Source organism: Acartia tonsa, chromosome 15 (assembly GCF_053477335.1).
Source record: "Acartia tonsa isolate MP-2025a chromosome 15, ASM5347733v1, whole genome shotgun sequence".
Classification (NCBI taxonomy): Eukaryota; Metazoa; Arthropoda; class Copepoda; order Calanoida; family Acartiidae; genus Acartia; species Acartia tonsa.
Genome location: NC_137274.1, coordinates 6911342 through 6933772, shown reverse-complemented (window position 1 = coordinate 6933772; position 22431 = coordinate 6911342). Strand labels below are relative to the sequence as shown.

The 22431-nt window shown below is 37.0% G+C and overlaps 1 protein-coding gene across 1 annotated transcript; it reads right to left on the bottom strand.

The window, feature by feature from the left end:
- Positions 1 to 1024: 1024 nt before the first annotated feature.
- On the bottom strand, positions 1025 to 22121 carry LOC145307304 (C-type mannose receptor 2-like). The gene is made up of 13 exons (XM_080149667.1): positions 22097 to 22121; positions 18333 to 18397; positions 17562 to 17585; positions 17041 to 17163; positions 16765 to 16860; positions 8408 to 8466; positions 7405 to 7480; positions 7076 to 7168; positions 6178 to 6306; positions 3605 to 3700; positions 2963 to 3027; positions 1887 to 1975; positions 1025 to 1136 (listed from the first exon to the last, which is right to left on the bottom strand). The coding sequence occupies exons 2-12, from the start codon at positions 18394 to 18396 to the stop codon at positions 1895 to 1897; spliced, it is 906 nt and encodes a 301-aa protein (XP_080005793.1). The 5' UTR covers position 18397; positions 22097 to 22121; the 3' UTR covers positions 1025 to 1136; positions 1887 to 1894.
- Positions 22122 to 22431: the final 310 nt, after the last annotated feature.

Sequence of the window (22431 nt, the reverse complement as noted above, 5' to 3'; positions counted from 1 at the left end):
CGAACCTCCGCCCATTTGTATTTAGATGAGGTAGAGTTATGCAACTTGCTGGGGATACTGTTAGATACATAAGTAAGACACTAGAAAAGACTAAAGCTCTCTATCTAAAATGGCTTGGCTGTAGTACTCCGGCAAAGTGGAACGTGGCAGATTTAGAGATGTCAAAAACGTCAAAATTCGTGTAAAATCGTGAAAATTTCTCGATTCTCGACGTTAGATACCCATATGGAACTTTAAAACTCATTTTAGACTATAGATTGCGCTAACAACCCTAGCTGAATCTTCATGCCATTTCCAAAAAGGTATAGAACGTCGTTCTAGCTCAACTCTGGCCAAAATAAGAGCCGCCGTGTCGAAGGGCAGCTTGAAAGTTGGGTGAATTTGGATCCTGCGGTTATTCACTTTCCTAAGAAAATTGGGCCTCCCAGCAGCCCGATCTTAATTCAAGTGACTTTTGGGCCTGGAGCTACTTTGAAGTATGCACCAATAGACGTGCCCATACCACAAAGACCTCCCTAATTGCCACTATCAAGGAGAACTTCGCTTGCTTGGACAGGTACATTTTGACCTGGGCCTGCCGGCGGGTTAGGAGGCGGGTGGAGGCGGTGATTGATCCTGTTTTGCTTCCCAGTTTTTAAAATTTAATAAAATCTTTAAAATTGACGATTTTATGTTCATTTGTTCACAAATTATAAAAAGTCCGGTTTTAGGTGGCGCACCCTGTATATGTTTAGTAAAGCAACACTAAGCTAATAATATTTCAGTAGAACAGAAGGTTTCAAAGTATTGCAATTTTGTACATCTTGCTTTGTGTGAAGTAGATATAATAATTAAACCTTATTTTTTTTTACATGTTATTACATACTAGCAGCTGTATTCAAAGTGGTACGAAGGGTGCAGAGAATTAGCTGAAACCATCTCAAGACCTATATTAAGCTTCTCTAAAAAGGAGAAGCTAATAGTTTCAGTTTATACAATTGGACAGGCAAACATTCTATATCTTTAAATAAATAGAGTCAAAATATGAAGCCAAAAATAATTTATTTTATAAAAAAAATTTAAAAACGAAAAAAAGATTCCAAAACAAATATTTTCTCCATATCATTACCAAGGTCATCATCATTCAATTCATCATGCTAAAAAGTAAAAAAAAATGAAATTTTAAAAGTCTTTTCAGTGTGGAACATTTACATAATATTAATCATGGATTTAAATTTTAATGCAAACAAGGATGACAACATCAATAAAAGCAAAGCTCTGAAATTTTTAAAAGTCACAACAAAATTGGAAGTAAATTTGTTAAAAAAACTGTTTAAATACAGAATGGACTAAGTTTATCTCATAAAAATTTGTTGTTAAAAAAACTGAAAATCAACATGTATAAAATGGACGTACGGACATTCTGGTAATGATTATAGAGTTGATACGCTTTCTAAATCGTACCTAACTACTACAGGAATTGCCATGCAAATTTTGCAATCAATAGTACAATTCTAACATGCCTAAATTAACGAAAAAAGCTATTCGTTCCGGACGGACGGATGGTCCGACCATAGTAATAGAAAAGCTTTGTTTTTTTAAATATATCTTAAACTTTTAAAAACATTTACATACAAGTTCTTCATCAATCGGTGGGGGGGGGGGGAGCACCTTATCATATTTAGACATCTCCTAGTTGAGCTAGAGGGCTAAAAAGTTAGTGCAGCTTCTTTTGGTAAAATAGAAGTTTTTATTATGATATGGAGAACCTGATATTTTTTATATAAGAGTTCCTACTATTGTAAAATTTACTCATTATTTGCTTCCTTACCCCCTTTTAATTAACACTTTGTCTTTAAAATATTTTTTACCCAGGGACCTGTTATAATGAGTATCTGTATAATTACCTTGTATTTTAATTATATGTATATTTACACATGGCATAGCGTTGATAATTGCAGGTAACGTCATACCATAGTAAACTGGAACTATGGGCCTAAAATTTGAAAAGCTATATAGCATTCAATCATGTCTTTTAGGGGCGTCCAAGCTTTTTTTATTTGGGGGTGGGAGGTAAAACATTTTTAAGGGGGGGGGGGTTATTTGTTTTATTTTGGGCGGAGGTCATTTTTACCCCAGAGGTAAAATTTGCTTGGGGGGTAATTACCCTCCTTAAAATATGTTGGTTGGGGTAAAATTTCCTTCCTCCCCCCAAAAAATTTTATCCTGGGGTTATTCAATTATGTAAAAAGGTACCTACCTAATTATGAAATATTTAGTAGTAAAAATGCGCGCGAAGCGCATCAACATTTTTTTGTTAGAGATTATTTATATCCCCCCCTACCCCCAGGGTAGGGGTAAATTTTAAATTTACCAAATTCGTTTGGGGGGGGGGGGGGTAATCACCACGTTACTCCCCCCCCCCCTTGGACGTCCTTGATGTCTTTATTGTATTTGAAAAATTAACGTATTTAAAAATGATACTGTAATATGCATTAAGATGTAATTGTAATCCATATCAAGTAGGATTTTTATATTTTTTTATTCATACATTTTTGCTTAAAATACAACAAAATTATGTATAGCCTTTTTTTATGAAAATTATTCTGTCAATTTAGAAATCACTTATAGATTGGGTCAATTTTCAATGATCTTTCTTTATTTTGAATGTGGTACTTATACCTACTGAACAGACTATTAATTTTAAAATTTAAGGGCAAAATTGGGTGCAAATTTTTCTTTCTTTTCAGCTTAATTAACTTAAACCAAATTTAAACCAAAAAGTACAGTAAGGATCAAAAAATCGTTTTAAAGATATTGATCCTAGCTTGAGAAATCCCGAAAATAACTAACAAACCAAAAACGTTGCAGACGTGAACTTAATTTACAATTCTATTAGGAGTTCTCTGGCTTGGATCAATAATTTTAAAATTAATTCTTATTCTACTCTTCAGGTACTAAGATTATAAAAAAATTAAATTACTGCTATACAGTTGAAATCAGGTTTCCTCACTCTACCGTCATCTGTGGTCCAGTCAGTAAAACTAACTAAATTTTAAAGTAAAATTTTAAATTATTACATGAATATAAATACAAGAAAATAAAACAACTTAAACAACGGTGCTTTCACACAAAATACCCAGGTTGATCTTGAAATAAATTAAAGTTGGGGCCTGCCGGTATGTCCATTTTCTTTTTCTTTTTTTTGAGGGGGGGGGGAGGAGAAGGTAAAAAATCTGGATAGAGAAAGCAATAATGGAGGAGGGAGTGTAAGTGCCTATCCAGCAATTTATGTAAAAGTACCCATATCACTTTTACAAATTAAATACTGTAAACAATAAAAAAGATATTTTGAGAACAACCAAAAAATTACGTAATTCTGTAAAGTTAGGTGCAAGCTTTCAGTCAAATCCGCTTATTATGTTTTTAACAGTTTTTGATTTTGCGTTTAATTATACTATGCATCTGATCAAAATTAAGAACTGTTTGACCTAATAAGCGCTCTTGACTGGATTTTGCACCCAACTTTACGGAACTACGCAGAAAAAAATGACCCTCTTTATTAACTTTTAATATAGCCACCTATCTCTCACTACTAACTACCAACAACAGTTACAGTTAACACCTGGAGATCCATCTGTCCACAGCCAAGTGTTCTTCTGTTCAACATCTGTACCACCAAGATAAAAATAGTCAACAATTCCACTATGTCTGATCAACTCTAAATAATATTATAACAAAGTATATACAGGGCGTTTCAAAAAAACTGCGTTTTCCGGTTTTGGGAAACAACCAGTAGGAGTATGAAAAAAATGATTATAGGTCCATCTTCTATGTATAAATGTACACCAGATTTGCTTAAGGTGTTTTTTAATATCTCTAAAAATACGGCTTTTCTGATAGGTACATGTAGGAGAAAAATGCTTGATGTTAAATTTGATATATCAATTTGATTGAAATAACTTGTAAATTTGTGAGAAAAAAGTTTTAAAATCCCAATAATAATATGGTAAATGGGTAAATGAAAGTGCATGTTTAATTTTTTGTCATTATTTCCCTTTTTTTCTCTGAAAAACGCTTTTTAGATCCTTACAAATTGCAATATTTCTCGTTTTTCTTAGTTGAACAAACTTTAGGTGACTAACTCTTTATAGTATTTTAGATTATAACATAAAAATTAAAATACTTTTTATCTCAAGAAGTTAAAAACAAAAAAGTTACAGCAGTTTGTTTTATTTACTTAAAAGTGCAACCTACAAATTAATAGCTTAAATGTTAATGTATGCACTTGAGATTTATGGTTTGACCGTAAGTATAAAACATTTGATCCGTATTTGAAGGGGGGAGGGGTGGATTATAAATGTCCGTTAAGTAGTTCGTTCAATTAGATGCCAAAAGTGGGCGGAGGTTTTAAAGTTTGACCGGAATTGTCTATAATAAAAAAATGCGTTTTATGTTTCAGTAAACCTGTAAAAAAGTTGAATAAAAATTGAAATGAACATAAAATATGTTTGTTTATCATTTTAGACAGATAGGAATAGTATTTTTTTTTATAAAACAATATAAAAAGCCTTAAAAACTGACCGAAAAAAATATCATTCATGCTTTTTAGAATTAATCAACTCTAAAATGCGCCGTTGTTTTTAGAGTAATCAATAAACACCTTTTATAAAATTAATCCATATTTTTATAGAGAATAATTACTTACTCCTACTGGTTGTTTCCCAAAACCGGAAAACGCAGTTTTTTTTTAAACGCCCTGTAGACATTTGAAGTTTCATGCAAAGCCTTTCTGTAATTAGGGTTGGTTGGTATGTACCAGATAGATCTTATTGTTAATATAAGCATGATAGAATTGTCTTATTCATTAAAACACAGCATGGTGATTTCTGTACAAATTAGATAGCATAGCCCTTAGAATGCTTATCGAAATTTTTTGGAACTTTTCATATTAATTATTCTGTTTAGACTAGTTCAACTATATTCTGCCTTTTAACCCTTAACGGTCGGAAGGGGGGGAGGAGGGGGCGTTGAACGCCCCCCCATCCGTTTTTTTCAATCTCATTTTCTGTGTGTGAAAGATAAAGGGGTATGAGACATTTGAGTTGAAATTTTTTGAATATCTCCATCCTGGCGGGCACAGGATGCCAGCAAACCTGGCAGGGTCATCCAGGTAAAGAGCAAAAATATTTTTTTGACTTAAACAAAGCAATCTTACCAAAATACTAAAATATCCTCTAGTAGTACACCCTTATATTAAATACAGGTGTTCAAGTCAATTTTAGGTTCCAGGTATGACCCTGCAGGTCCTGATCCTCCAGGTCTCCCTAGAAATCTTTAAAAGGCTCCTGTGGCCGCAATTTTTGACTTAGAGACTTCAAATTTTAAACTTAAGCTTATCTTACATGTCTACATAATGTATTAAAATTTCATAAAGATCCGCCGCCGTTTTCCCGCCGACCGCCAACTGCGGCGGCTGGCAGCCGCAAGTACAGCTGCGGCCGCTGAAATTATATTTTGATATTTCAAATATTAAATTTACATAAAGATAAACATTTTCTGCAAAAAAAAATTTATTCTAGCTTCAAAAATAAAAAAATTACAGCCGTTTGAAATTTATAAGTAAAAAAGGACCTAAAAACAAAGGTTGTTAAATAAAAGGGTGAAGGAAGCGAAAATTGACCTTGACTTACTAAAGGTCGGAAATTCATCATAACACAGGGGACTTGCACAAAAATTTTTAGCCCTCTAGCTCTTATAGGAACTGAGATAATAGGGCCCCCCCCCCCCCCCCCGACTGATTAAGGTGTGGCAAGTGGCCCGACTGTAAGGGGTTAAGTTCTGACACTCAAAAAATTAGTTAATGTTTGTTTGTCCTCCCATGATTTTTTTAGCTTCGCTTTTATTGATGTTATCATTTATTGTTACCATGTCATTTTATTCAATTATTTCATACTAGCAGCTCCGCCTATTGTATCTAGTGGATCTGTATTTAAAGACGTAAAAATGAGGTAGGAAAATAGCCTAAAACCACCTTAAGATTAAATTCTGAGTGAGCCAATTGCAGTGCCCTAACTATGCGTGGGTACCCTCTATCAAATATAACCAGGTAATGGGATGATAAATTTCATATCTCCTCAACCATAATTATTTTATGCATAAAGTCTTTTAATTATCTTTTAAAGAATCGTCACCAACCTTTAACAAATTGCCACTCTTGACTTGACCGTATGGAAGCAAGTTCTGCACCCCAGGCCTCACATACAGACTTTGCTTCATTCCAAGTTCTCCTTGTATCATCTAACATTTTGTATTTGTAACAATGTCCTGAAAATATTTAAGAATTTATAAACAATGAAAGTTAAATAATTTAAAGGAGAAATATTCCAAGTTGAAGAAAACAAACAAAAAAAGTTAGCATATTGATATTAAAACAATCCACCATTTATGCTCACGATTAAAATTTATCAATAGATAAATCAGGAACTAGAGAGTAATAAAAAAAATCCACTAACAATTTCCAACTGTCTAATGAAATTTTCATTATAGTACTTTTAGTATTTGTACCATAGCATGAGTAATTATTAATGTAATATCTAGTATCTTCAGAAGTATCATTAGTACTATTATTGTAAAAATATACTTGGTCAAATTTCAGAAATGAATACTATAGTACAATGGATTATGAATGCAAATAGTAAATAATGTGTAGTATTTTTTTCTGGTCAAGAAAACCTTGAAAAACATAATTTTTTTTAATATCTTAGCAGGGTCAGCCAGGTTAAAAGCAAACTATTTTTGATTTAAACAAAACATTTTATCTTACTAAAATATCTTATAGAAGCACATCCCAATATGAAATATAGGTATTCAAGTTCAGGTTCTGATCCTCCAGGTCTCCAGAACTTTTTAAAAGGAAGCAAAATTTAACTTTGACTCACTTTTTGTCAGAAATTCTTAATCAAACAGAGAATATGCACAAAATTTTAAGGGTTGAGTAGAATGATTTTTAAGTAAAATAACATCTATTCAACAATGAAACTAATAGATTTAAAATATGTTGTATTTAAATCAAAGATAAACAAAATTAGTTTACCTGTGTTTGAATCAACATATCCATTATTGCAAGTTGGCGCAGGTGGACAAGTTGGTGCTGGTGGGCAAGTTGGTGCTGGTGGGCAAGTTCGTGCTGGAGAAATATCACAAAAAATATAATTTAGTAAGAAGCTAAAATGGCCCTATATCAAAGTGAAAGGACTTTTTTGACAGTTGATTTTTTTGAACCAATAAATCTGATAATATATCTGATAATGAAAAAACAAATTTTTATATTGTAACTTTATTTTAAAAGTTTCTTAAAAAATGGAAAGATTGTCTATGCCCATAAATCATGTTCAAGTACTCAAATCAATTATCTGTAATTACCTGGTTTTTTGCACAAAGCATACAAGGAAACACCACAATCATAGTCATACCAATTCCAACTCACATCTTTGTTTGCCTGGAAGTTTAAAACCCCAAATTTAATCATGTTTTTGAATTATTTGCACATTCAGAGCAATTTTTTAGATTCATATCTAATGAAATTGTATTTTAATGTGTTTTTTTTACAAACAAATTTAGTTATTTTTGCATACTACATGATATTTAACAAGCAAAGAGTTGTGAATTTAATCTTTAAGGGAGGTTACATGTTGCTTTTATAAAAAGTGCCTGTTAAATTAAATTTAGTTTATTTTGAAATAATTTTTCAAATTATTTCAAATATAGGCAAGGGGGCTTACTGTGCTCAACAAAGCACTTTTGAGGGAAAACTCGAAAATTTACCTCATTACCCTATTCTGTAAAGGATTTCTGTAAAGTTGCATTATTAATAATTTAATTTCTTTATTCCCAGACCCTGTAGAAATTCTGTTTAGCTATCCTAGTGTTTCAAATTAACTTAATTTAACTAGGAATAAACACCCAATATTATTGCAATTGCTTAAAGACTCTCCTCTCCTCCTCTTTTTTAATTCTAAAGGAAGGAGAGATATCTATATATTTACTTATTACTAATTGTTTATGGTCTATATATTTACACATTACTAATTGTTTGTCAACATTAATTTGTTTCTTTGCATAAACATATATATTATATACATGGTGCTCTTTCACATACGCATAAAATCATATCTGCGTTGCATATTTACAAAAAAAAATACATAATATCCAGTGACATTATTCTGTAAATTAAAAGTTTTTTAACATCGTTATACTTAATTTTAATGTACAGAAGGGATAATTTTGTTTATAATTCTTGGAGATGTAATGACACACCATTATACATAATATGCTGAATATTATATACACTCATAGCTGGAAGAAATTTTGCCATTTTAATATTTAATTTAGAAACAGTATTGAAATTATGAAAAAACTTATTTACCATCATACAGTTATTACTTCTCTTCAGTGGAAAGCCAGGTATCCAGCTAATATTACTAACTAAATTATAAAGAAAATTTAATCATTTAAGATATACATACAACAATAGAACTATTAAATCTAGAAGCTCAATGTTTAGTAAAGACATTTGCCATTATTAAGAAATTGTCACAGTTAAAACATTATCAGAATCAGCTAATATCTTGCTGATAAAAAAACAAATTAAAAAAACCAGGTAAGGTTTTAAAAGTCTTATATTCTTTTTAAAAGATTTAATTATCGTTTATTCATGGTTAACTAAACTTAAACTAGTTAGTGGGTTTTTGTAGTAATTGAAATATTTTATTAACATTATAAAAATATATTGCCCATTATAATGGAACTTTTTTACATTGCATAATAGAAAATTAAGATTGCAACATTATCTTTAAGAAAAAGATACCGAATGTTTGATATTTCAAAACTGATACATCATACATTACTGAGTACAATAGGGTGGGTCCATTTCCCTCTTTTTTTTTAGATTTTACTGTTATCATAAGTTGCGGAAGTCATATATATGTATGATAAGCCCCATTCAAGTTTCAAAAGTGACTTGGCTCTTATGGCTGCCGGTGCGCGGGGGGTATAAAAAGTGCCCACCCCTTTATAAAATCAAAAATTTAAATTCATTCAAACACAGGCATGTTGCATATCAAAATGACTGCATTGAAATGCTTATTACGAATCTGAAAACTGTTTTGAAAAATATTGCTAGTTCGAATAAGATCTCATTAAGTACCTAAAAACAGCTGATTTAGTCAAAATTGTTCAATTTGGGTAGGTTATTTGAAAATCATTTCAGACTGAATCAATATTTTTCAAAACGGTTTTCAGATCTGCAGATTAAAAAACCTCTTTCAAGTTTCACTGGGTTTTAAATTGGCCCAGTAACCCTTGCCAATGTCTACTAATGTGAAATTCCAAAATTAACCCACCCTAGAGTACAACCTAACCAGATTCCTTAATGACAGAAGATATGATAAAAATTTTATCTATTGTGGTATGTACTTTAAGATCTCGTCAACCTATAGAACAATGTATTCTTAATTTTCAGGAAGGGTTGATATTTGACTAGAGGGTTTAGTTATCATAAGATGCAGAGACAAGGGAAAGTGACAAACAATTCTAAGTGAAAATTTCCCCACAACCCTCTTCCCTTAATTCTCCTCTTATCACCTCTCCCTCAGTAACATCAAAAAAACAAATTATATGCCAACTCTACGCCAAAAGATTATTTATTATTTGGAAATTTTAAATGGAAGTAATTGGCTGAATAGCAGACGCTTTATAAGGGATAACTCTATAAAATATATGATACTGTGGTATCCGCCTAGGGTAAATGGCAGACACCAGAGTTCGAATAAAGACTACGGCAGTGTGAACAGACGTGGACACCTTACTATAGAGAAGCTACGCTTCTCTAGCATTCACTAGACAAGAATCAACATCTATTTCAGTTGTCACTTTATTGAAGGGTTAAAGGATACTAAAGCTATATACAACAAACAATAACTACATGGATAGGAATAAATGATCATAACATAAAAGCATTATAATACATATACAATAGTCAGTTTGGGCAATCATGATTCCCCATCCCTGGAAAGGGTGGGGGGAATTAAGAATACAGTTAACCATAATATAAATACATATGGATTAGGAATAAAGATAGTTAAAGATAAATCATACAGTAAAACATAGATAATTGCAATGGTTAGGTAGATGGCTATCCCTGTCTGGGGCAGGCAGGATAGCCCATGGAGCAGCACAATAGGTAGATAAGCATAGAGGGGTTGAGTGGTAGGTCTGGGTACTAAAGAGGGAAGGTTTGATGATTACTTGTGACAACAACAGTCTGTGTGGGGGTGATTCTATCAGGTGAGGGCAGGTTTAGATCCTTTATCCTCAGGGTTGAGGTGGTGCTGATAACTTGGTGGTTGAAGGGGAAGGTTCCGGTGCTTAAGATGGGAGAGGGAGGGGTAACACCCCTCCCTCCATTTGCAGGACAACTAAGAGGTGAAACCAGTACCGTTATCTGACATATTTTCAGGTGGCTTTATAATTGTAGAATAACAGGATTTAGCTAGGTGCGTAGCATCACCATAATGTCTTGGTTTCTGCATGGTCCAGAGCTGCCGCATACCACAACTCTCCCCTCGGAAGGCTGGAGGGGTTGTCTGCACCGCCAGACTTCCGACAGTGGTTGCGGCCTTCAGATTGTTGTCCTTGTGGAATGGGTCCGCCAGGATACCAGTAGCTGGTCCTGTTGGATATTCTGGCCGTGGGATGTGTACCTCTGAGGCCACCCTGGCAACCTCCAGGGGTGGCACAGCACATGAGGGGGCTTGGACCAACAGCCGCCTGGTATACACCTCTTCAGGTTCCTCCACTGGGCTGGTGGTCTCCATCGTGTTGGTCACCTTGCTGCTGGCAGGCTGGCTACTGGATGCAGGCGCAGTTTCTTCGCCCTCGGGGCTGGTCAGGTTCATTCGGCTTCCAGGGTCTCTGTCAACGCGGGCAGGTGGTGGTTGCCATACTGTAGGAGCGTTGCCTCCTTCAGGCTCATTCTGGACATTGGCAGGGTGGTGCATGGCAGTCCGACCTGCGGGGTAGGGAAAGGTAACAGTCCATCCTTTATGCCGGAGGCTGTCTTGGATCTGCAAGGGTGGATCCGCTCTAGTTGGCTGGGAGACAGGCCCATCCACGGACACTGCTGCTGGTGGACTGGAGGCACAAGGCTCCGGATTTCCTCCCCTAGCCTGAAGGGGTCCAGGCACATTGTCTCCATCTTGGGTAGACATAATTGTTGGGGATCCTCTACTTCTATGGTTAGGCTCGGCACTTGGCGCATCTAGTTGTGTTACTCCCCAGGCAGCGGTCAAAGCTTCTTCAGTTTGGCTGGTAATGGCTGATACCCTGGCTCCTGGGGCAGATGCAGGGGGCGCAGGCAAGTTTGGCCCAGCCCAAACTTCCTGGTACACCAGTGCAATACAATTACCCTGGCTTGGTTGAGGGAGGTAGACAGCTGGATGCAGTTGAGGGTGAGGGACAGCTGGACTCTCCCTGCTGGCTGGGGGCTCTGGCTGACTGGAGGTGACGGGTGTCACCCCTTCCTCTGGGGCTGCGGGCTCATTCCGGGGTCCAGGTATCTCGGTGGCGGCGACGGTTGTCGCCCCAGGCACCAGTGTGGGGGCGCTGGATAGCACCCCCCAGTCTTCACAGGGGTCCAGGTCTCTCGGTGGCGGCGACGGTTGTCGCCCCAGGCACCAGCGTGGGGCGCTGGATAGCACCCCCCAGTCTTCACAGGTGGCGGCGACGGTTGTCGCCCCAGACATCAGCTTGGTGGTGCAGGGAAGCACCTCTCGTTCCTTCCAGGTGGCGACGCCGGTTGGCGTCCCATACATCGACTCAGACTCGCTGGCTAGCGCCTCTTGCCTCTCCCACTCGGCGGCCGCCAGGGCCTCCTCGTACACCGTCCCGGTGGCGCTGGGTAGCGCCCCTCGGCTCTTGCTGGGGGTGACAGGGGTTACGGACACCGGTCCCCTGTGGTTGCGGCTGAGGTCCAGGCCAACCCGGTTGGGTTCAGCCGCTCCTCCCAGCACGCTGATCCTGGCCACCATGGTCCCAATCTGAGACACAGACTCCTGGGTAGCCGCGGCCCCAGCGGCGGCAGCTAGTTGGGGTGACGGCTGGGCATCTCCTTCCAGGTGGACCTGGGTGGCAGACTGGTTGCATGCAGGTTGTTGGGCGGCCTGGTGTTTCTTCATTGCCCGGTCCCCACCGGTTCTACACTTGGCGGCTGTGTGGCCGTTGAAGCGGCAGCGCCCCTTCGTCCAGCTGGGTCCCATCAGGCCGGCTTCCCCAGGGTGTATCAACCTGCCAGGTCTCTCCTCCTCCAGTTGGGGCACCAGCTGACAAACAGGGTCTCCCCTACTAGGGGTCAGGCGGTGCTGGGCTGCTTGTGGTGGCTCCTTGGTTACATTCAGCCTCCTCCCCATACACACAGGTTCCTTCCATCCAACAGCGGCTCTCCTCCCCTGGGTGGCGAGGCCAGCCTCGGCCTTAGCTTCTGCAGGTGCTTCTCCACATGAGGGATCCTGCCTCTGGGTATGCCAGGTGGTTGGTAGCAAAGGCCGTTGGTGGTGCCAGTCGGAAAGGGGGCTATGATCTCTGGGGGGTACCTGTGGCCAGTGTGTGGACAGGTACCCACAGGTGGACCAGCAAGGCCCAGAAGATGCCATACTGATGGTAGCCTGAACTGTATTCCGGACTGTCAGCAGACTGTTGGTAGCCACCTGAGTTGGGCCAGAGTTGCCAGCTGGTATTGCGTCCCTGCCAGGCTCCGTCAGCTGCTGGTGGGGAGCCCCTGCGGTGGTTCTGGTTTTGGCAAGGGGTGGCCTTCTTATTGACTTCCCTGGTTGGAGCTCTGCATCCTGGTGGGCCTCCATCTTTAGCAGCATGGGGGAACTTGGCTGGGACATGTGCAGTGGTTCAACAGAGTAGCGGCATCTGGTCTTGGAGTGTGGGGGAACAGCCTCACTGCTACTGGTCAACCCTGCTCCCTCCGTGCTGGGTAAAGTCTTCCACTGCAGCAGGTCACCAGTCCCCATCCTTAGGCCGGTCCCCAGTTGTTCCATGCCTGGGGGCTCCCAGGGAGGCTTGGGTGGCGGCTCCCCCACCCCCAGGTACGCGTCGGGCATCTGGGTGAAGAGCCTATTCCCCTGGGACAGCTCCCCATCCTCCAGCTTGGTGAGGCCAGCGCCAGGGAGGACCTTTCCACCCCAGAAGCAGGTGGTACTGGCCCTAGGGCTGGGCCCCGTTGGAGTCTCAGTTCTGGTGGTAGTGTCCATCTTGGGGCTGGCCACTAAGTCTCTGAAGCTTGTCACCTTCTCATTAGGCTCAGTTGCATCGTTCAACACCCCCAGGAGGACACCTACAGGTTCAGCAATCCCCAGTCCAGTACTGCTATTTCTCGTGCGTTGAGCACCAACTGAACAGGAGCTGTGCAGCGGACATTCAGTCACCCTTCCAGACAAGGGCATCTCAGGGACCAGGGGTCTGTGACCTGGCATGTGTTTGATGTTCACTGTACTCAACACAGTAGGCCAAAGTAATAACAGAAGTAGTATCTTGTAGATATAGAAGCAGAGTAGAGTAGCCGCGCCGCAAGGAGGTTCGAGCCGGCTCACCCCTAGTATAAATACTATAGCTGTGTAATTAGGGTGGTAGTCCACGTAGCCGTAGGCTCGGTCCTCCTGGCTCAAGAGTTTCTGTGGCTGGCGCGCCCCCATGATAAGTAGCAGGGGGTTGGTCTGTTGGTGCCAGCGTCTTGTTTAACTGTTGAGCCTGAGTTGTTCTCCTTTCCAGTATAGCTCTTGATTTCTGTGGTAACCAGCGGATCTTAGCTTAAAGGTAACAGGGAATATGTTAGGCATCCACAGATGTCTCTAGGAGCGTATCCGCTAGTAGATATATGGATAGGTAGGCTATCTTTATATATACATGGCTACACGCCCATATATATATATATACGTGTATAGGAATATCCCCGGAGCTAGCTAGCTTTTCCTCCTTGCTCCAAAAAAATCACGCTTCCTCTGTATATAGTTCACAACTATGAGGGTCGATGGTCCAGGTACACACCACCACTGCCCAGTGTGGGGCAGCAAGTCAGGCTATGTCCACAGGGTGGGCGTACTTTCGTTCAGTTACCATATCAGTTTCCAGTGTTGTTTGGTGAGGTTAGTATTCACTTGCTTGTACCCATGATACAAAAAAAACAACATTATTTATCACTTGGGTATTTATATATACATATATTTGTTTCACTAACCACTCAGCTTTGAAGTAGGGTTGGCAGGGCTAGGAGATGTTGAGGGTCTGAGCGGGTTTAAGGAACTGGTTTAGTTTTCCTTATCACACTGTAGACAGGGAGGGAGGAGCTTGCAAGTTTTTTCTCCTAAAAAAATATCTCTGATGTATGCTATAGAGTGGCCCCTCTCCTGTGTGGGTGTGTGTGTGTGTGTGTGTGTGCGTGAAATCTCCTTTCCGTGCAGCGCGCTTACGCACCGTCAATCCGCGCACACAGATAAAACGCGCACTTGTCCCTCAACTCGCTCTCTCGTTGGTCCGCTTTGTCCGTTGGACTTATGATATTTTCCGCACTCTGTTGTGCTACCCGTGAATGGCGCTTTGTGTTCCCGGTCGCTAGCCCCACACTACAGACGGACTTAGTCTAGTGTGGGTAGGGGGGAGCGCGTGAGGGGACGGGGGTAACTCCGTCCGTTCCCCCTGTGAGGGAGGGGGGTAACTGTGTGCTGGTGTAATAGTGCCTTTTCTTCTTAATCCTAGGCTTATCTATTATATCACCCTGATTGTATTTGCCTTCAATGGAGAGGGGCTCCTCCCTTTCCCTTGGAATAAGGGGTGTATTGTTGTTGTGCTATAGGCTTGAGGTGATTTGATTGTATATCAGGGTCTTTATTATATTACATCTAGCTTCTATTTTTGTCCTTATCACAATTGCATAACAGATTTGTTTACTACCCTGTTCTATTTTTAGCTGTTATCACAATACACAATAGATCCAAGCCTGTTCTATTTTTAGATTTATCACAACACAACAATTTGTTTGCCAAGCTTTGCTCATAAATCCCTGCAATGTGACATAATATCTGTTTTTCTAGATGGGTGGCTGCGTTGTAGCCTCTCAGGATACTTGGAGTTGACGTAGTTTTTCTCTGTTCTGGTGCACTACACTCGTATGTTGGCTCGCAGCTTGCAGCTATGTGGCGTGTTTCAGCCTATCGGCGGCAGGGAATGTCCCGTCCTGCTAGCGCCGCTTGCAGCTATGTGGCGTGTTTCAGCCTATCGGCGGCAGGGAATGTCCCGTCCTGCTAGCGCCGCTTATCCAAATCCAGCTGATGGCGGCAGGGAATGTCCCGTCCTGCTAGCGCCACTGGTTCGGATCCTGCTATCTCTTGCAGTAAAATTGGCCTATTTTCAGCCGTTTACACTTATTTGGCTTGTTTCAGCCGGTCCGCAGGCCTGTTTCAGCCCTTTTGGCGCTCAATTCTCCGTTAGATATCAGCGCTGCTCGCGGTTATTCGTCAAATTTCGCTGTCTCGCTTCCACAACTGCCGGATGCAGAGTTAAACTTTGCTGTCCAGGGTGGGTAATTCAGGTTGCTTGCGTCAGTTTTGCCAGATTCACTGCTGGGAGTACCTTAGCCTCAGATGCGCGTCTGCTCTACACTTGTGGTTCGCCGTAATCTCACACAGCTGTCACCAAAGTTGTGGTATCCGCCTAGGGTAAATGGCAGACACCAGAGTTCGAATAAAGACTACGGCAGTGTGAACAGACGTGGACACCTTACTATAGAGAAGCTACGCTTCTCTAGCATTCACTAGACAAGAATCAACATCTATTTCAGTTGTCACTTTATTGAAGGGTTAAAGGATACTAAAGCTATATACAACAAACAATAACTACATGGATAGGAATAAATGATCATAACATAAAAGCATTATAATACATATACAATAGTCAGTTTGGGCAATCATGATTCCCCATCCCTGGAAAGGGTGGGGGGAATTAAGAATACAGTTAACCATAATATAAATACATATGGATTAGGAATAAAGATAGTTAAAGATAAATCATACAGTAAAACATAGATAATTGCAATGGTTAGGTAGATGGCTATCCCTGTCTGGGGCAGGCAGGATAGCCCATGGAGCAGCACAATAGGTAGATAAGCATAGAGGGGTTGAGTGGTAGGTCTGGGTACTAAAGAGGGAAGGTTTGATGATTACTTGTGACAACAACAGTCTGTGTGGGGGTGATTCTATCAGGTGAGGGCAGGTTTAGATCCTTTATCCTCAGGGTTGAGGTGGTGCTGATAACTTGGTGGTTGAAGGGGAAGGTTCCGGTGCTTAAGATGGGAGAGGGAGGGGTAACACCCCTCCCTCCATTTGCAGGACAACTAAGAGGTGAAACCAGTACCGTTATCTGACATATTTTCAGGTGGCTTTATAATTGTAGAATAACAGGATTTAGCTAGGTGCGTAGCATCACCATAATGTCTTGGTTTCTGCATGGTCCAGAGCTGCCGCATACCACAATACAACAAAAGAAAAAAACAGAGATAAGAAAAAACTACCTCACTTCATTTGATTTAAATTTATTTCAAAATTAGGGTGGGGTATAAGTTTTCAACTGTTTTGTGTGAAAGCATCTATATTGGTGTTACCATAGAAGGATAACTAGATAATTACATACTTAAATACATATGAATATACTCTAATCACCACATACCTGGAGATCCATCTGTCCACAGCCACTTTCCCTCCTGTTCAACATCAGTACCCCCAAGATGTACATGCAGATCTACTCCACTGTTTACAATAAGATCTGAATAATAATATAACAATTTAGATGAACAATATATTAATTATATTTTTTATTTCTATTAATTCCATATTTTCCTAATGGAATGTAATTTATCATTATAAATGTCGATATTAAATGTACATGTTGTTTTGTTCATTCCTTTAAGGGTACACATTTTTATTGTTAATAAATTTTACAAACCTTTAACAAATTGCCATTCTTGAGCTGTTCTGATAGAGGCAAGTTCTGCTTCTTCTGACTGACATTTCAATTTTGCATCATTCCAGGTTCTTTTTTGATCGTTTAACACTCTGTAGCTATGTCCTTTATATAAATTATAATATAATATGTTGTATTATCCTACCTATGCAATAATAGTTTTATCCAATAAACAAATATATTTTTTGAGACAAAGTAAAATACTTTATAATAAACCTCTATTTTAATCTATTTCATTATTTTATCTATTTTCAGAAAGTGCATAAATTAGGAATTTATAGACCACGTCCTATAAAATTTAAAAGGCTAGTCACTGTGTTTCTTTAGGCTTACATAGATATAAAAGATATTCAAATATAATCTCCTAGGCCTTCCTAAGGAATTTTAGGATATTTCATTATCTTATAATAATATTTTAGGATCATAGGGGGGAGGGGTAATTTACGCCTTCCAATTTTCCCAGCCCACCTATTAAGGTCCTACCAAATTTAAATTTGAATTACCTGTTTTAGGATCTAAAGTGTAATCTGAAATAATATATAATATTAAAATGACATTTATGTTCTAAAATACATTAAAAATTTTTTATAGGTATACAATTGGAAATAAGTTAATAGGTCGAATAAAAGAGGTTGATAAATCAGGGTTTAGCAGCAAAACAAAAGCCTCAACATCCTGTTAGTTTTGGTTACCTTAGATTTTAGTATTTAATTGAAAATTATTTATATTATGTACTTTTCAATACTTAAATTATCTAAAAAGCTAAATTCAAATCATGTATTTCTTTGAACTTGAATAAATATATTTTGATTCAAGTTGTTAAAACAGAAAAATTATCTTTTACTTTACATACATTGTAAATATTAACTTTAGCATCTATGAACTTTATTTTCAAAGCTTTACTGTAAAGGAGAACCATATTGGTTCAGCAGTTAGCAAGATCCTTTAATACAAGTAGACAGACAGACATCCTGTTATTTTGTTTATTTGTAATAAATGTTAATAAATATGTTTTTTTGTGTATACAACTTTGTGTTATTGGGGATTGAAGCAAAGCTTATCTATGTCCGTCCGCCTAAACAGGCACAACTTATTATCCTGCACAGTTAGCACTTCCAGCCTAAGGTCGTGCAATCAAAGAGTTTGTTAGCTGATGAGTGGTACTTAACTTAATAACCCGGGTGTTTGGACAAAAAAGGAGATATTTATATTTGTTTGACTGATGTTAAAGTGTCATGGACAGTACGAGCTAGAAAAAAAATTAGAATACTTACTACAACAGTGCCCAGTATCAAACAATGCACCAAGCACAACAATAAAGGATAATATTCCTCTCATCCTGAATCATAAATATTTCAGTTTGGCTAAGAATTAGATTTATCTTCAAAGGATTAAAACCAGTTCATCGCTATATTAAACAATCATGTATTGTATAATAAATTATATTTCATCAAATAAATTAAAATTCACAAATTGAATGCTTTAAAATGACTTTTAGAAAACAATTTGTATTCAAAATAATCAACCATATCTCTTTAGATTATAATTGGTATTTCATATTTAACAGTTATTAATTAACATAAAAATAACTTTAACATACAATGGAACTCATGTAGATTAAACTTCAGGACAAGTGCGTGCAATCAAAAAGTCAGTTTTCATACCATGTTGGCCAAAGAAGCAAGCCCTCTTCAGGCCTTGAGATAGAAAAAAAACCGGGGGGGGGGGGGGAAATAACCCCCCCCCCCTTCAAAGAAAAACCTCCGTTACAGATTTAATTGTCTGGAATCACGGTTGTTAGGTTCATACAAAGCTCTTATTACACTAATATTTAGCCAATAGGACATAAATGATTTGACTTATGAGGTAGATGTCAGGAGGTAGATGTATAGAATATTCATCTATACATTTATATCATGAACTAAAAATAAAAGTAATTCAATTCAACAAGGATGACAACATCCAAAAGCATAACATCTTTTATGAAATAGACAAACGGACAAAGTGAGTTATAGAGCAGATTATCTGTTATCATAACAAAGATAAGAAAGAGAAATATGCAAAAACCTAAAATCATGAATCTTAAAAAAATTGTCTTTGAAAGTTGTAATAAGAAAAGCAGCCAAAAATAAGTTGTAAAAAGTAAAAGCTGCTTAAAAGCAGTCTGAGCGCCTTGGATGTTTTATACTTAAATATGCTCCATATTAATGGGCATGTTGACAACAAGTTTCAAACTTTTAACTTTTACAGAAGCCGAGAAAATCAGTGGTGAAAAATAAAAGTAGATAAAAAGCTGCTTAAAAGAAGTCTGACCATTTTGAATTTTTTATACCTTATAATGCTCCATATTGATGGGAATGATGATAAGAAGTTATAGCCCTCTATCTTTTACAGGAGCCGAAAAAATCATATATACATACTGACGGACATTTCAAATTAGAGAGTAGATTCGCTACTTACAAATAATTAAAAATGCTACCTAACAAGAATTACGTGTTACAAATATCTGTAACCTTTCTCTCTCAACTACAAGGTAGATCCAACGAGATTGAAAGACTTATTTTACTATCAAATATCCCTACTCTTAAATACAATTTAATTAATAGAAAAGGTGTTTATTTTAAAAATAAATATAGTAGATTTAGATGGTCAAACCGGCCCCATAATCTGCCAAATTAAAAAGTAAATTTTTAGCAGACAAACTATATTATTTTTGTTCTTACGTATAAATCATTACAATAATATGAGCATCGAAATTTTCGAGAATATAATCTAGCCGTTTTATAAAAAAAATCTAAGGAAAATAATTAATAAGGTAAAAAATAGAAAATGGAGTCGCTCATATAAAGGGTGTGCAAAAAAAATGCGGACCTTTTTAAAATTTAGATTGCGCGGCTTGTGTTAATAGTAGAAAAACGTTATACATACCATTAGAACCGTTATGAAGTTTATTTTTTGGAAGTATAAAAACGATTCCTATGCTACGTATAGTTTAGGAGCTATGTGGTAAAATGTCCCAACTGGCTTAAAACTTGACTTGCGAGTAAATCATTAAAGATTAAATTAAAGGGTATGCATATAAAAATACGTACATTTTTAAAATTCTAATTGCTCAGCTTGTGTTAATAGTAGAAAAACGTTATGCATACCATTAGAACCGCTATGAAGTCTTTTTTTTGGAAATATAAAAACGATTCCTGTGCTACGTATAATTAATGAGCTATGTGGTAGAATGTCCCAACTGAATTAAAACTTGACTTGCGAGTAAATCATTAAAGATTAAATTTTTCCACTTTTCTCACATTTATCAATACAACTCCTAAACTAAAAATAGCACAAAAATCGTACTTATATTTTCAAAAAATAGAGCTTATGACGGTTCTAACGATATACATAGCATTTTTCTACTAATCACACAAGCCGAGCAGTTTGAATTTTAAAAATGTCCGCATTTTTGCACACACTTTTTTTTATCTTTAATGATTTACTCTCAAGTCAAGTTTTAAGTCAGTTGGGACATTCTTCTACGTAGCCCCTAAACTTTAAGTAGCACAGTAATGGTTCTTATATTTCCACAAAATATACTTCATAGCGGTTCTAATGGTATGCATAACGTTTTTCTACTATTAACACAAGCCGCGCAATCTAGATTTTAAAAAAAGTCCGCATTTTTTTTTGCACACCCTTTAGGTATAGAATGATATAACAACATTCTTAAGTAGAGAAAATATTAAAAGATGTCTAGAAAACAAAAAGGAAATTTTCATATACTGCAAAATTAAATTTAAAAAATCTAATTATTTGTTTAAAAATTGACTAAAGTGAAAAATAAAAAAAATAATTCATCTTTTCCTTTCATTTAGGTGTATAAACAAGAAATCTCTAAGAACTAAGAAAATATTAATTTTACACTATTATCTAATAGAAAATTTTTAAAAGCACCAAAGATATTGGTAAATATGTGAAAAATATAAAATAAGTATATGTACTTTCATTTATAGATAAAAAAAATAGATTAAAAAAAGTCTCAGAAGTGTAAATCAAATAGTAGCCAAGAAAATCACATTTACCCCATTTTGTGGCTACTCATGGACAAAATGTCAAATTATAGAGTTGCTTGACTACTAATAAAATGGCGAGAAAAAACAAAGCTATTAATCATTTAATTCTCTTATAGTCAGAAATTCTAAATTAAATTAAATAATTGTTGGTGCAAACACTAAATAATTAAATGAGTTATTTAAGCAAACAAAATTTAGCATAAATGGATATTTAAATCCCAAGGTATTAAATGTTCGAGCGTTAGCTCATCATTTAATATTTAATTATTGCAACAAAAAGGTGATGTTAGCAAATAGTTTCTTGAATAAAATCATAAAACGTTTTTTCATTTAATTTTCATTTTTTTCACTGTTGTGTTTTTATTTGACATTAAAAATAAAAATCATAAAAAATCTTCCAAATCAAAGAGAAAAAATCTTTGAATTATTGGTCAATTTAAGTTCAAAGATTTTTTTATTGTAAAAAGTTAATTTTTTAAAAATATTTTAGAAAAAAAATCTTCTAACAAAAAAAAATTATCATAATCCAAGATGGCGTCAATACATGTAAAATAATATTTTCAAAACAAAAAATTAAAACTTGAATATCTTTTTTCACAGATTGAATTTCAAAAATCAGTCTGACAGTTTTTCCAAAGTCAGTATGATCTTTCGAATGAAAAAGGTTTGAAACTGATAGAACATTTCTTTATGCTAAAACATATTTTTTCTCCTGTTTTTTCCCACACTTCCCAAAAATGAAATTCAATGAAAATGAAATGGTTCTCACGTTAAAAAAATTTTCTCACGGGTCCAAAAAATGAATTTAAATGAAAATCATATGTACCATTTAAATCAAAATAAATGGTTCCCACATTCTAAAAATTTCCCATGCTTGACATTCTTGAAAAATGCTAAATAAATGGACATTTAAACAAACCCAATATCGCGTTTTTTTGCAATGGAATGAAAGTTTTTTATATTAAAACAGTTCTTACCTTCCAGATCCAATGTTGAACAGAAAATGACAAAGTTGAGCTAATTAATCAACAGTTTTATAGGCACTAACAAGTGTTTCATTAAATTATTAAAAATGATGCTTTTCTTTAATTAGGGTCCGTCCGTCCATACGGCTTGAACAGTTAGCTTTCTTCTTTAACTTAGACATGTTAAAATTGTCGGGTATAGTCCCTTTCAAGACAACGCCTCTTAACGGACGTTTCATTGTATTTTCACATTACCTTTTCCTCTATTTCTTGACACTGCGGGGAGCTCTAACCCTATGGGCCAATCACCTAACCCAACTTAACCTAAAATAACCTATAGAAAGCTA